Consider the following 14,356-nt stretch of genomic DNA (forward strand, 5'->3'; position numbering starts at 1 on the left):
CTGTGACGGTTCATCTGACGGGTTTGTTTTACAGGACGACGCTGACACTCAGCGGACATACAGTGAAAAAACACTGCCTGGGACTGGATACGTTGGTTCAGTTATGGAAAGTTACCAGTGGGAAAAAGAGATGTGGCTTCTCTCTTCAAATAAAGGTTAAAGCATAATTAATAGAATTGATTATGCAAATATATTGATAAGCGTTACCTTTTGATAATAACAAATCCAACTCGGATCCACTCCTTCTAAATCCATCCCACAGTTTCGCTCAAGTATGTGATACTATTGCGGCCTTCAGGTAATCTTCGTAGCTCAGTGACAAGGTTTGGCGGACCCACTATGTCAAGTCTTTGTAAAAACATGCCCTCTTAACGACTTGTCGTAGATCTTATGTCATACAGCTACTCATAGCTGAAACGGATGTTCAGTGTTGGGTTAGTTTAGGCATAAGACAGCGCATGCCTGTACATGTAAGTCTCAAAGTTGGACGTCTCAAGAACCTACCCTGTAAAGTTGTATAATCTATCTGCATACAGAACACTGGTAATTTCACAAGACTCTGACGGTTGATTAAGAAGTAAACACAACGTTGTGTCAATCGCAGCGGCTGGTCGCTCCACCCGTGACTACAGGATTCCATGCCGGCCACGAAGGCAGCAGCCGGCCTGCGGTAAACTGTGTCGTGGCCGTCTGGACCGCCTCATTCTACTAGGGCGGGTCTTCTCTTGTGTCGCTGCTACAGGGATACCAAGATGGAAATTCAGGGGCTTTCTGATGCCCAAAACATTCACTCTCAACATGGCGCCCTACACAGAACCACTCCGTCTCCACTTCGATCGGCGACAGGGTCGATACCTCGTTTTATTGCCACCGAAAACGAAGCGGATAGACTTCTGGAGTCGCCTGAGCTTCAAAGTGACGACAACAACAACACCAGGCCGAGGACATCACCGTTTCACCTACTGGCGGAAAATGGCAGCGGGGCGGCTTGTTCGCCTGTCAGCAAACCACAACCGACCGATAAAAACAATTTACTGGCTAATAGACAGAGTGCTGGACTTCATAACGTAAACACAGAAAAGGAAAATGAGCTCAACGCACTCCTTGGTTCACAGGAGTTTGTTAGGACTGCGTGGAAATACAGTGCAGACAGCGGGGATACTGTAATGCAAATGGCGCTGCCTCTGTTTGAAGGGGAAGAGGAATCGATGCCACAGCGGCACTTAACGTTACCGTTGTCAGTTTTACGGCAGCAGCGTGAGGACGGCGCCTCCAAGCCGACCTCACTGGCCAGCCACATCGCTACTGCGCCGGGGAGCTTCAAGTCGGCTAACAGTGCAGACAAACCCACCCAGGAAGTGTATGTTGTTTTTAATGTCGTCCAAGAAGATGGCAACAGCGAGGCAAGCAAACACCGACCGGATGTATCATCTGAGAGCGGCGATAAAATGAAAGGTAAGAAGCCGGAGGTCTCTAAGGCAAGTCCCAGTGGGTCCATGGAGGTTGCAAACAGCAGTGACGTTATTCTCTGTGGATCCAGCGTTAATGACAACTTGAATTGTCTTGATAACCAGGTCTTGAAGAAAACAGAGCATGTTTTCAATTTACTGAACGACAGTTCCACCGTGGCTAATGCTAAACAGACTTTGTATCACCACACTGTCGAAGACGTTGTTTTGACAAACAAATATGGCGATAAGATTTGTGGCCAAATTTGTACCGAAAACAATGAAAGTAAATTGGCGGGGGAGCTTTCGTCGCACTCCCGTATCGACGAGAGCAGTGCTTTAATTACAGGGAACTCGGCCATCGTGGAAGCCATGGACACCTCGGACTTCATTTCAGACTCAGCGGGGCTGCAGGACAGTGCAAACCCGGTCACGGCCTCCACCAGCCCACCTGCCAGTGAAACCTTCTCCGGAACTATCACAATAAACAACCAAAGCATCATAGTGACCATAGAAAACGGGATACTGACTCTCGCTGCCCCACCGGAGGGATATGTACACAAAGAGGATGACATGGTCAGTTTAAAGGAGCACCTTGGCATGAAAGATCATGAGGACATTGTTCTTCTCAACTATGACGGTGGAACCAAATCCATCGGGAAGATCAGCACGCTGACAGTATCCAGCGCCAGCCAGCAGGAAGAGCCCAGGCCTGGTTTGTCTGTTAGTGACTCTGAGCTGGCCCTGGTGGATGACTGCTCATTATCAGAGCTTGGCACTTCTCTGGACTCCTGTCCCATCATCAAACAGGAGGCAGGGGTGCTCTGTGCTGTAACAGAGGCTGATCTGGTCACCCCGCACGCCAAAGCCACTGTGGCAGACTGTGACAATGGAGACTTCCAGTCTGTACCACTAATCAGGTCCAAGAAAGAAACTGTTGCCTCTTTTGGCTGCCCAGAACCAGGCTGCTCCTGCACATTTGACACACGGCAGAAACTTAAGGTTCACCTCCTGAACCATGCCGAGGACCCGCGCCCCTACCAGTGCACCATCGAGGGTTGCGGCTGGGCTTTTGCCACCTCTTACAAACTAAAGCGGCATCTTCAGTCCCATGACAAGCAGCGACCACATACCTGTCAGTTTGAAGGCTGTGGGCGGCGTTTCACCACAGTCTACAACCTGAAGGCTCATGTCAAAGTCCACGAGCAGGATAATTCCTTCATCTGCGAGATCTGCAGTGAGAGGTTTCGCAGTGCTACACGACTCACTAATCACCAGAGGGTCCATTTCGAGCCACAGAGACCCCACAAGTGTGAATTCCCAGGTAACACAAACTGATTTTTGTCTGTCATTTATTTTATAATTTCTCCTTTCCAAACAGCACAAAGCATTTTGGGTTGCTATTGTGCAAGGTGATGGGAGTAACCTGTCACTTACAGTCACCTTTGCCTTCTCTATCCGTCTGATGTTTTATTCCTAAAAAATGAGTGAGATAAAAGAATTTATTTTAAGGAACCTACACAGAGCACCAAAGACTGATCATGGGAATCCTATTTAAGTTTCACTTAAATTTAATTTCAGAAAAGACAATCTGTAAAGTCCTGTTGTTGCAGTAAGCTGGATAGGAAAAAAAAAAGTTTAGGTATTGGTATAGTCCTGGTACAAAATGCCCTTTTCAGTCTAACGTTGTCTCCCTAAATGTTCTGGGTCCTGTGCAGGCTGTGAGAAAACCTTCATCACTTTCAGTGCCCTGTTCTCCCACAATCGCACTCACTTCAGAGAAACGGGCCACTTCACCTGCACCTACCCAGGCTGCGACAAGACATATGACAAGGCCTGTCGTCTCAAAATCCATATGAGAAGTCACACTGGTAAGCTTGTAGTAGATTAGATTGTCTGTGATATTGCTTTAACTTTCCCCCCAGCAGTTCAGGAGGGAGGCTCTAATGCTCTTTAACTGGACCTAAGGGTACTGGGTCAGTGATTAGTGACTCTGATGAAGCCTGGTCTTTAAATTCTACAATAGATAGTATTCAGGCCAAAGAAGTTTGAGGCTATTTTTTAAAGTTTAAGTCATTCCTCCATCACATGATTGCTGTGGATGTGTTGCTCTCTGTTCACTTCTTTCAGATGAGTGTAGCTTTTCAAGAAGCATATTTCAGAAACCTTAGAATTACTAAACAAGTCACTGGAAACTACCGTATTTTCCGGACTATAGAGCGCACCTCAATATAAGCCGCACCCACTAAGTTTTTAAAAAAATGGAAATGTACATATATAAGCCGCACCGGGCTATAAGTCGCCGATATCTCGGTTGTGAAATGAGATATATATTGGATAGATAGAAATATATTAGATAGATTTAACAGTAAACCGAAAGTTTTCTTACTTGTTTATTTACATAACTGAACTGATTACCGGTAGTTTCCGAACGGTGCCTGTAACACAGCAGTAAAAGTGCTGATCAAACAAAACAGAAAAGTTATTGATGGCTTTATTCATCTTCCTCCTGCGCACTGAAACCACTGAAGTCATCTTCTTCAGTATCGGAAATGAAAAGCCTCAAAAGAGCTTCGTCGCATACCTTTTCTGTCTCTGTGTCAGTGTTGCTCTCCGTGTCACTGTCATCCTGGGGTAAAGCTGCCTCTGAAGCTGCGGTGCCCTCTTCACGCAGCAGGCTGGCCTTTCGGAACCCGTTGGTGATTGTGGATTCCTTCACGCTGCTCCACGCTGTTAGGATCCACTGACAGACCTCAGAAAAGGATGCTCTTCGCATGCGGCCAGTTTTTGTGAAGGATTTCTCACCACTAGTCATCCAAGCCTCCCATTCACCCCCGGAGTGCTGCTTTAACTTCCGATGGAGTTCTTTGTCTCAACGAATTTGTGGAAGTTTGTAACTTTTTCCTCGTAGTCCGGGGGGAGTTGCTGACAGAGAGTCGTCCGCGCCCTGATGGACAGGCTCTTTCTTCTCATAAATCTGAAGCACCATGACGGTCCTCCACTGAAATCTTCAATATTCAATTTGTGGGCGATTGTTTTGGCTTTCAGTCGCATCTGCACGGTGGATACACCTCGGCCGCCTGCTCTCTGAGTGTTAACCCAGTCCTCGAGGACATTTTCCAATTCGGGCCACCTGCTTTTAAGTCCTCGGAAAGCCTTTCTGCTCTTTTGGCATTGAATGAGTTCTTCCCGCTGCCGTCTCTAGCGCCAAACCATGGATGCATTCACGCCAAGCTTACGTGCAGCAGCTCTATTCCCTTCCTGTACAGCCAGATCGATGGCCTTCAACTTAAAAGCGGCATCATATGAACTTCTTTGTACGCTTTCCATGATGAGGGGGTAAGGATGAGAGTTGAGTGTGAGGGTTTGAAAATAATTTCTCCGTCGTGCCTTCTGCTTGCATGTGCTTGTGCTAAATAAAAATTAGCACTTTCTTCGTTGCACTTTGACTTTCCACCTGTCTCGTTTTTGCACTTCCTGCTAAAAACGCCCCCTAGCGGTGAAGAAAAAACCACAGAAAAGCCGCACCTTTGCATAAGCCGCATGGTTCAAAGTGTGGGAAAAAAGTAGCGGCTTATAGTCCGGAAAATACGGTAATAAGTGAGGATCGAATCCAAACTGAACCCATTCTGGAGCAAGTTAGCCATGCAGCATAGGTTCCACCAAATAGAAGGGGGGCAGCTAGCAGAAAGCTGGGGTTCAGCACAAAATGAGCTGCTTACCAGCTAATCAGTCTTGATGATACATGTCGTAGATCCTGTTCTCCGGTAAATAAACTCCCTAATTCACTGTTCTCAGGTGAGAGGCCGTTTGTCTGTGACTCAGAGGGCTGTGGCTGGTCCTTCACCAGCATGTCAAAGTTGCTCCGACATAAAAGGTAAGGTGTTTTCTCCTCCATGACAGGCTGAACACCAACAGTTACTGTCAGTTAATAACCCTAACAAAAAGTAATAAGGCTGGTTTTAGACATTTCACCTTTTGATATTACTCAGGACTTCGGGTTTTGTCGTCCACACACCAGGTTTTCAAGTACAACCAGTTTTGTAAAACTAGGCCTTGTCATGCAAATCAATCTGCTTAGATTTAATGTAGTGTCCCAGTGGTTTTGATACCGCATGTCTGTGGTGTAAAGTAACACTCCTGTTAACATCTGTTTTTCAGCTCTCTGTCAGTCCTCTGTAAAAAGAGTCTTGAAGTGAAGACATCATGTTTCCCTGATTCCCAGGAAATTATTCACTGGAATCATATCAATGTCGTGATAACTCCCATCTCGCCAAAAAACACACGTGATAGCTTTTTATTAAATTCCTTCCAAGTCTTCACTCCATACATTATTCTATTCTGAAATGTATTTGTTGATGAAAACCAGTGGGTTGTCACAGTTTTGCAGATTTGGGGTCCCATTGTGTGTCCTCCTCTTGTGCCTATGATAATGATGTGTGAGTTTGTTAGTGCATCATTGACCACAGTCTCCTTCTCTGTGTTCATTAGGAAACATGATGATGACCGTCGCTTTGTCTGTACAGAGGAGGGTTGTGGGAAATCCTTCACCCGGGCAGAGCACCTCAAGGGTCACAGTATCACCCATCTGGGCACCAAGCCTTTCCAGTGCCATGCAGAAGGTATATACTGTCCATGTCAGGGCTAGTGTTACCAGTAGAGAAGTTTATCAGGATCCTGGCTGTAGTACTTCAGTACATTTATTTACTGTAAACTTGTCGTGTTGTCACATCAAACTGCAGTTCATTGTGAAGCGCTTGTTTCTCTTAATAGAAATTCTCAGTCCTGCTGTGTTTTGGCTCCATCAGTTATTAGCTTTGTTAGCTCTATTAACAGGGCTCCAGACTAACTTTTCGCACTGATTTTACCAAGCATCGCACCAGCACATGGTTTGTACCGTAGTAGTACAATATGCCACCAGAGACATTTATTGAGGTGTTGCCAAAAAATTAACCTTACACCTAAATTATTAATAACATAGTCATTGTTGTTATTTCTACATCATTTTTAGGTGACATTTAATCAATTGATTGATTGATGCTAGCTGTAGGCAATGGTACTAATGTAGTGTTATGACCAGGGTGGGCTAAGGCAAAGTTAACACACAGAACAACCAAATAACACAGCACATCTTTCTGACTTGTTGCTACCAGTGGACTAGAGCATGAAACAGTAATCAAAGCCACACAAAATGCAACGAGTACAGTTTCAAGATCAAAACTATAACTAAAAATATATTCAAACTCACCATTGAGGGTTTGAAAGGACCCAACACGCCTGACACCTCTTTTGTCTGAGGGTGTTTAAACACAAATCCATCCATAGTACTATTTCCCAGGTTTCTTAACTTTATTTGGCTTGCTGATTTGAAACTGGAAGAAACTAATGGCAACAGCTTGGCTACTAGCATTCTTAACATTACATTAAGAATGCGTAGAATTATCAAACCATTAAAACTCATATTAGCTGATACCTCATTCTAAACTGTGGGTGGGAGCTGCTCCGTCTAGACCTGCGGGGGCACTCCGGTTCTACAGGACAATGTTCTGCCAGATTGGACAACTCACACCAATGTGTAATTTAAAAATTTTTACCTGCACACTGAAAAACATTTTGGTCGTTGTCCAGAGTCCTGATTAGCTCTGTTAGCTGTCAGCTAGTAGCTGTATTAGCTCCGTTGGCTGTATTTGGTCTGTTAGCTCTGTTAGCCAAACTCACCACAGGACTCTACTACCCACTGGATGCTAACAGCTATCTGGCTGTCCTACTCCTAATTTCCACATGGATTTGTTGGTAACAATGTAGCATTGTCGGGGAAAAATAGGGGCATCCCTTGTTCATAGTGAGTTTACTGTTTCCTTTTGGATTTTAACCCGTCAAAATTTTGATAGGTCCCGTGCTGATTAGCCAGCCAGTAAAAGTAACTTTAGTAACAACATGAGAGTATGTGCTTTGTTGTAATCAGCACTTTCAGTTTGTCATTTGCTAAACAACAGACATACCTGGATGCATACATACATACAAAATCTCTGGGGAAGATCTCTGTTCGTCCCAAACACATTTTCTGTCGTCCACTGTTATTCTCAAGCCTGGTAAATGTACCAAGATACAGAAGTAGGATTTTTTGCTTGGAGAAAGTTAGTGGGGTTTTTTTAAGTCACTATTGATTTGTTGCAAGTGAATTTAGATAAGTTTTTCCTTTTTCTTTCACTTGGTTAAATAAATAATTTGGACTTGTATCAGTTTCACTTTTTCTCAACAGTTATGTCGTTTGTCTCCTTTATGTTCTTCAGGCTGTAATGCCAAGTTCTCAGCACGCAGCAGCCTGTACATCCACTCCAAGAAACACAAGCAGGATGCCAGCACCCTGAGGACCCGCTGTCCAGTGGCCAACTGCTCCAAGCACTTCTCCTCCCGCAGCAGCCTTAAGAGCCATATGCTCAAACACCACCACCTCAGTCCTGGTTAGTAACTGTCACTGTGGCCTCATGACATGCCAGAGTAGAGCAACGCACAGGAAGATCACTCATGATTTGTGCAATTTAATGATAGGCTTATCTAAAAAGGGTTTGGTGCCCAAACAAAATTCAGGAAATATGTTTTTTATCACTAAATTACTTTTTGCAAGGGTAGAAGTCCATGACTAAGAAACTACATGTTGTAGTCAGTGTATTTAACACTAACACTAATTTTGAATTGTTTATATGCCGTCTCAAGCCACAGCACAAAGCAGTTGTGGAAAAATACACGTTTTTGAAAAAGGATTTCCAACACTAATGTGCATGTTAGAGTTTTTGTATCTAGTAGTAGTAATGTTGATGCGAAATTAATTATGAAACTCAAACATTCATCAACAGCATGTAGTGAGGCTAAGCTCACTATTCAGTACACCTTCAGAGTACACATTAAGGCATACAGAATATTACCAGGTATATAGGAACATTTGAAGTTATTTTCTCTTCAGTTTGTGATAACTATTGTAATGACTCAATCAGGGTGGTGTCATTGCTAGATTTATGATCACTGAATTGTATTGTAATATGCAGAGGGGTGAAGGAAGTATTTGTTTTTGATGGTTGGACAGTTTTACTAAACTTGATGTATTTATTCTTCTACATGTTCCTCAGAAAATGTTTGTTGTCCTATAACTTGCAAACATTTCCTTGTCCTCCATCCCAGATGTTCTTAGCCAGATGGAGACTACACCCACCCTGACCCCCAGCAGCGAGCTCATCAGCTCCACCCCAACAACAGTTGCGGGGCCTGGTATTGCTGGGGCCGACCAGCTGACCAACTTGGACCTCAGCTCTCTTTTCTCTGCTGTGCCTGGAGGCGCTGCACCCACCACTGGCATCGGAGTGGGAATTCCTGTCAGTGGGAGCAGCTCTAATGGCACTTTCACCATGGACCTCTCCCTGGTCAGCTCAGGCATCCTCACCATCGACCCCTCCTCAGTCAGCACCGCACTTGGTACCGGCACTAACACCACACTTGCCAAAGCTGTGGACCCTCTTATCCTGGCGGCCAGTGCCGACATGGGGCCTCACCACGGTCTGGAAGGAACAGTGGGTGACGTCCTGCCCCCACAGGGCACTCTCAACCTGGATGATGTGCAGACAGTTACCCCAGAGGCCCTGGGCACCCTCACAGCTCTCACCATGCAGAGTGCTGGTGTTTCTGTGGATCCCACTCTGCAGCACCCACTCAGCTCTTCCAGTGCCCTAAGTGTGGAGCCCACATCCTCCCTGGCAGTGGCCCCTGTCGCTGAGCTGCTGGCCTCACCTTCAAAGGTGGTGGAGGTTGGGGGCCAGGGGGGAGCAGGGCCTCTGCTGGGCTGTGTGGAGGTGCTGGGGCCTCAAGAGGGAGGAAAGGTCCTCACCCAATTTGTTTTCCCCAGTCACAGCAGCAGCTTCAGCCCACAAAAAGACCAGGAACTCAATGCCGTGTCACCAAGCAGCTTCCTGGTGAGTGTTTAAAGGAGAACACTGATTTTACACATCAAAGTATGTTTCCAGGTGTTGGGGAGTACTGTGTGGAAAAAGTCTGGAGCCCACTGATCAGATACTAGTGTCTCAAGGCTACATTAGCTGCTACTAGCATAACATCCCCAAATCCCTGACTGAAATTATGGTGGTTGAGCTGCATTGTGGGTAAAGTGGGCAACAGTTTTTGACAAGGAGGAAGAATGTGTGGAATATAACAAGACTGTATTTCTTTTTGAAAAAAACTCCATCATGAGTTCAACAGGAGTGCAATGCTAAGTTGATGTAGAACACTTGCATGCATTTGCTTTTTGTATTCAGTGATAAAAAAGGGTTGAATTTTTTTGTGCTATTAGCAGCTTGACTGCACTTGGTATTAGTACTCACAAGCCTACTTAACTTTGGCGGGTTTGTGTTTTTTTGTACTCATTTTTTATACCAGGAGAGTGGAGGCTCAGCCAGGACTGACTACAGAGCCATCCAGCTGGCCAAGAAGAAGAAGCAAAGAGGCCCCTCAGCCGCCTCTGGTAAGACACACATTGACCAATTTCAGGCTCTTGTTTAATGCTCCTCATTCAGACTGGACAGAGATCAGACACTAAGTGACTGTACAACAGTAAATAATGACAGTGTCCTCTTTGTCTGATCCAGGGAGTTCAGGATCGAGTCTGAGAAAAACTAAAGGAGCAAAGGCAGCCACAACACCAACACCAGCTCCCTCTGGTTCTCGTTATGGTGAAGGAGCTGCAGCAGCCAATGGGGGCCTGACTCTGCGTGACCCCGTCACTGGGGCTCAGTATGTCCAGATTCAGCTGCTGCAGGTGAGATTCCAGCATCTTGCAATATGATCTGAATCTACACTGTGTGCAGATGAGATGTAGCTGGATCATAACCTTACATTGGAATAATTGTGTGATTTGTGTTGAGAGGATGCAGATTGGGTGGTTTCAACTGTATTGAATAAAGAACAGTTTTGTTGAACGACATGCTGATCAAATTGTGTGTACACGCAGGACGACCCAGCCAGTGACGGCGACCTGGCCTTCCAGCTGAGCTCTCAGCCCTCCAGTTCCCACTCTCAGCTCACTGCCGACCTGCCTGTCAACATTTTACAGGTGAGAGAAGTTTTCACCTACAATTACTGATGCCCGTTTTGTACAGCCAATAGCTTTAATGAAAACATTCACACAACTCCAGATAGTGATACAGTGAGGTTATATTTGACAGTAAATGAAACATGTATAAAGAAAAATTGTGGCACATTTGAGATGTTCATTTCTATTCTTTTTATTTTACTCCATTTAAAAGCACAAACTTACTTATATTTGTGAGTAAATGGGAACACCATATTTCCAAATAATCCCATTTAAAATGAAAATTAAAAAAAACAGAAGTGAATATAATTACCTCAGAGTTGTTTTTGAGTTTTTATAAGAAGCATATAAACCCCTGTACTTGACAAACATACATTTTCATACTTTTTTACATGGTGTTAATGCAGTGAGGAATGATGACTTCTGTAATATTCATTTAGTTTTGATATAAGAGAACTGAGCCCTGTGACTGTGTTCCCCCATAGGAACCTTCAGTGATGACAGAGGACGACAACGGCTCTGACAACTCCCAGTTCACAGGAAGCACAATCAACCTTCAGGACTTGGAGTGACTCCCACAGAGCTGCGATGATCGACCTCACTGGCACCTCGTCACTGTCGACAGTTTACACCAACAAATATACCCTGAGAAGTTTGACTCCATGAAACGGTTGCCTCGTCTTTTCCAGGACTTTGAGAGCCTTTTTGGACATGTGGTTATAGTTTGGGGGGTGGACATGAGTCCACAGATGATGCACCTTGAGAGGAGGAGATGAGGATTCTTTTGTTCTGAAGATTATGTGTTTATGTTTTTTACTTTGTACCAAAATCAAACCTGAGAGCATTCTCATGTCAAAGAGACGTGAGAGGCTCTTTGTCCCTCTGTGTCTTGTGGATTTTGACTCTTCCATGGTGCCACATTGCCACTCATGCACACACAGTGTGCTGTCTATGCTCCAGTTGCCTTACAGACACCTCACGATGTGCATTCCTCCACTGGCGGGTTATCTGCTTTATTTGTTGCTATTTTGATTTCTTACCTTTTGTTAGATTTATTTTTCTATGGCAGCAGTAAGTCCATGTTGAAAACACACCTGTTCATGTGTTTATATACAGTATGTGATGAGTTACTGTCTTCTTGTAATAATTTTATCTGTTTGTTATTTATTATTTAGCTGTGGGTTTACAGAGTGGCAGAGCCAAACACAGAGATGAATTAAAGAATCAAAGCACAATCTGAAGAGTTTGTTGAGAGACCTTTATTTCACCAAGTGGTTATCATATTAGACAGTTTGGCCAAAGCCTAACCATTATCACAACTTACACAGATGATCCTGGTGTATCTCAGCTCAGTCCAAAGTGTACGGTTGATGACCAGAGACCAACTAACAGAAGCCTATCTTTTTTACTTTGCTAGTATTGTCTCTTCAAATCCAATACTGCATTGTTACGGTAAAATTGACCATAACATGACATAGAATGTTTAACTTTTATAGCCATTGCTCACAGTGGCTATGATTTGCTTAATTGCAGACTCCCCTTGCCATTGCTAGTAAAGGAGTTGAAGTTGCCTATTGTGTGATAAAGTGGTAAGAGTCAGTGGCAGTTAACAATCCTAGTAAACTTTATGAATGGTACATTTAGGTATGAAAGTTCAGTCTGGTCTTTTCACAAGGTAAAGTTATGGGCTACTATTTGTGTTCAGGCAGCTATGGTTAATATACAGAGGAAAAAAGTAATTCAGGTTAGAAATTAAAAAAAAAAAAAAAGCTCTTGCTAAGCATAGAACACAAAAGGCTTCCCATAAGAAACAAGATTAAATACAATGATGTGTGTGTGTGTGTATATATATATATATATTTATATATATATAATGAAACAGAGCATAAAACAAGGCAACAATTTAAGAAATAAATAAATAAATAAATAAAGGACTTAGTAGTGAAAGTACTGACTTTGAACATCTGAAGGTTATGCCCTTATTCTCTTTGAAACTGAGAGGAACATGTTAGTGTGTAGAGTGACCCCTGACTGCCAGACCAGCTAGATCATCACGGAAGTGTCCTGGAAAAGTCCTGGGAAATGATCTACAGAAGAGAGGGAACCCTGCATTACAATCCAATACTGAAGATGAAGGTATCAGTACTGAAGGTGACACGTGCAGCAACTGTTGCATCATGACAGCCAAACATTCGTTTGCCGTTACAAGAAGAAACACTGGATGATTTTACAAGATCCTTTTCATGCTCTGACATGACAGATTTTAAAAAGATATGTTTGTTTTGTGAAATAACTAGAAAGTTTTGAGCTATAACAACATGAACTGAAATATTGTTATAACAGAAACGTTTCTTGTAAAAACGCAATCATTTGCTCTCCAGTAATGCTGTGCACATGTGTCATAATAACATGAAAAAATTTATTTTGTGTCCTAGTGGCAGTAATAGTTCTTATTCTGAGTGTGTAGTTGAATCAGGATGTACTGTGAACTCAAATGTCAGAGAATATAAATGTCCAAGCCATCTTAATTGTGACACCTTGGTACATTTAGAGTAGTTTAGACAAATTTGGCCTGCTGTTCACAGAATTTAGTCTGCATTTGCCATAAGCTCCTGTACTCGCTGTTCTTGATTTATATTTCTAAAGGGGGCAAACATGTTGTCAAATATTAGTTCAGTCTTTCCCAGGTCTGCCATTGAAAGCTGTAGCTCTAACTGTAGTGGAGAAACAGTGCCACCACCCTGTTTTAAAGGGTCAAACCCAAAGAGGACGAAAAATGTGAGCAGCCATGTGTGTCCCTTTGTAAGGTACTATTTCCAAACCAGCAGGTGGGGTCCAAGTCATATGGAGCTTTCCCCACGGCTCCTATGCAGAGAGGAGCAGTCAGCTGACAAAACAATACACAGTTAACATGTTAGCAAGTGCTGGCACAAGTGTTCATACAAATATCGTAAGGTTATCATAATTTGATTTGTTTTCTCAACCTAACATCTATCTGTTTGACCTTTTGACCCCACTACATGCACCTCAGTGGGAGAGCTTGTTAACAAGACAGCAATATTAAATGAAGTTGTATGCTCACTGACACACACACAAAGTCTTAACTACCTAGATAATGCTTAAATCTGATTGCAGATCAGCATAAATTGGACCCAAAGCTCAGAATCCAAGAAGTAGGATTTTAACATGGACTTCAGGAAGTAGCTCAGAAGGAAATGTGGTATATCACAGACTCACCTCCCACCAAATCTCCCTGAAAGGTCTGCCTCTAGTACCACTATGTTTTCATGTGCATGCTTCATTCTCTGCGTTCACATACCCAAGCATTCACAATCAACACTACTGTCACCCATTCGCTCTCTGTACAAGCACTCTTGTGTACGCTAGTGTACATGTGTAAGACGGACATCCAGGCTAGTTTCATGTGCATTCAATGGAATCAGTGTGACCTTTGCAGATCAGTGACAGCTGCAGTGAGAGTGTTCAGACTGAGAGTCTGGAGACATTTGTACTTGGTGACTTTTGATGACTTTCCCTGGTTTTTGTGTGAATGTGAACTGTACTCCTATAGCCAGCTGTGATGGCGTCACAGATAATGAATGGAAGACTAATGTCGTCCAGTCACATGTTTGATGCTTCACAGTATTTTGTTACTACATGACCTTTTCTAAAATGAAGTCGTTTCAGAACATCAGCACATCACAAAACTTTCAGTCCTACTTTTCTGGTTTTGGACTTTGGAGAAAGATGATAGAGGCTAATGTGCACGAACTGTCAGGCTATTTTATGGCACAAGCATTGATTCTTTATTTTAGCTCACCACCACTGCAGC

General features: G+C 43.6%; 1 protein-coding gene across 1 annotated transcript; it reads left to right on the forward strand.

Annotated features, from left to right (window-relative positions):
• The first annotated feature begins 713 nt into the window (after positions 1 to 713).
• On the forward strand, positions 714 to 11,763 carry LOC143332717 (zinc finger protein ZXDC). The gene is made up of 10 exons (XM_076750473.1): positions 714 to 2,772; positions 3,167 to 3,319; positions 5,247 to 5,325; positions 5,940 to 6,070; positions 7,742 to 7,912; positions 8,628 to 9,412; positions 9,873 to 9,957; positions 10,082 to 10,251; positions 10,444 to 10,545; positions 11,010 to 11,763. Exons 1-10 carry the CDS (start codon positions 753 to 755, stop codon positions 11,094 to 11,096), a joined length of 3,783 nt encoding a protein of 1,260 aa, XP_076606588.1. The 5' UTR covers positions 714 to 752; the 3' UTR covers positions 11,097 to 11,763.
• The last annotated feature ends 2,593 nt before the right edge of the window (positions 11,764 to 14,356 follow it).

Source organism: Chaetodon auriga, chromosome 2, assembly GCF_051107435.1.
Source record: "Chaetodon auriga isolate fChaAug3 chromosome 2, fChaAug3.hap1, whole genome shotgun sequence".
NCBI classification, from domain to species: Eukaryota; Metazoa; Chordata; class Actinopteri; order Chaetodontiformes; family Chaetodontidae; genus Chaetodon; species Chaetodon auriga.

Coding starts and splice junctions, on each gene's coding strand:
- LOC143332717 (XM_076750473.1), top strand. CDS start 753: ATGGAAATTCAGGGGCTTTCTGATGCCCAAAACATTCACTCTCAACAT. Junction 2,773..3,166: donor CCACAAGTGTGAATTCCCAG/GTAACACAAACT, acceptor GGTCCTGTGCAG/GCTGTGAGAAAACCTTCATC. Junction 9,958..10,081: donor AGGCCCCTCAGCCGCCTCTG/GTAAGACACACA, acceptor TGTCTGATCCAG/GGAGTTCAGGATCGAGTCTG.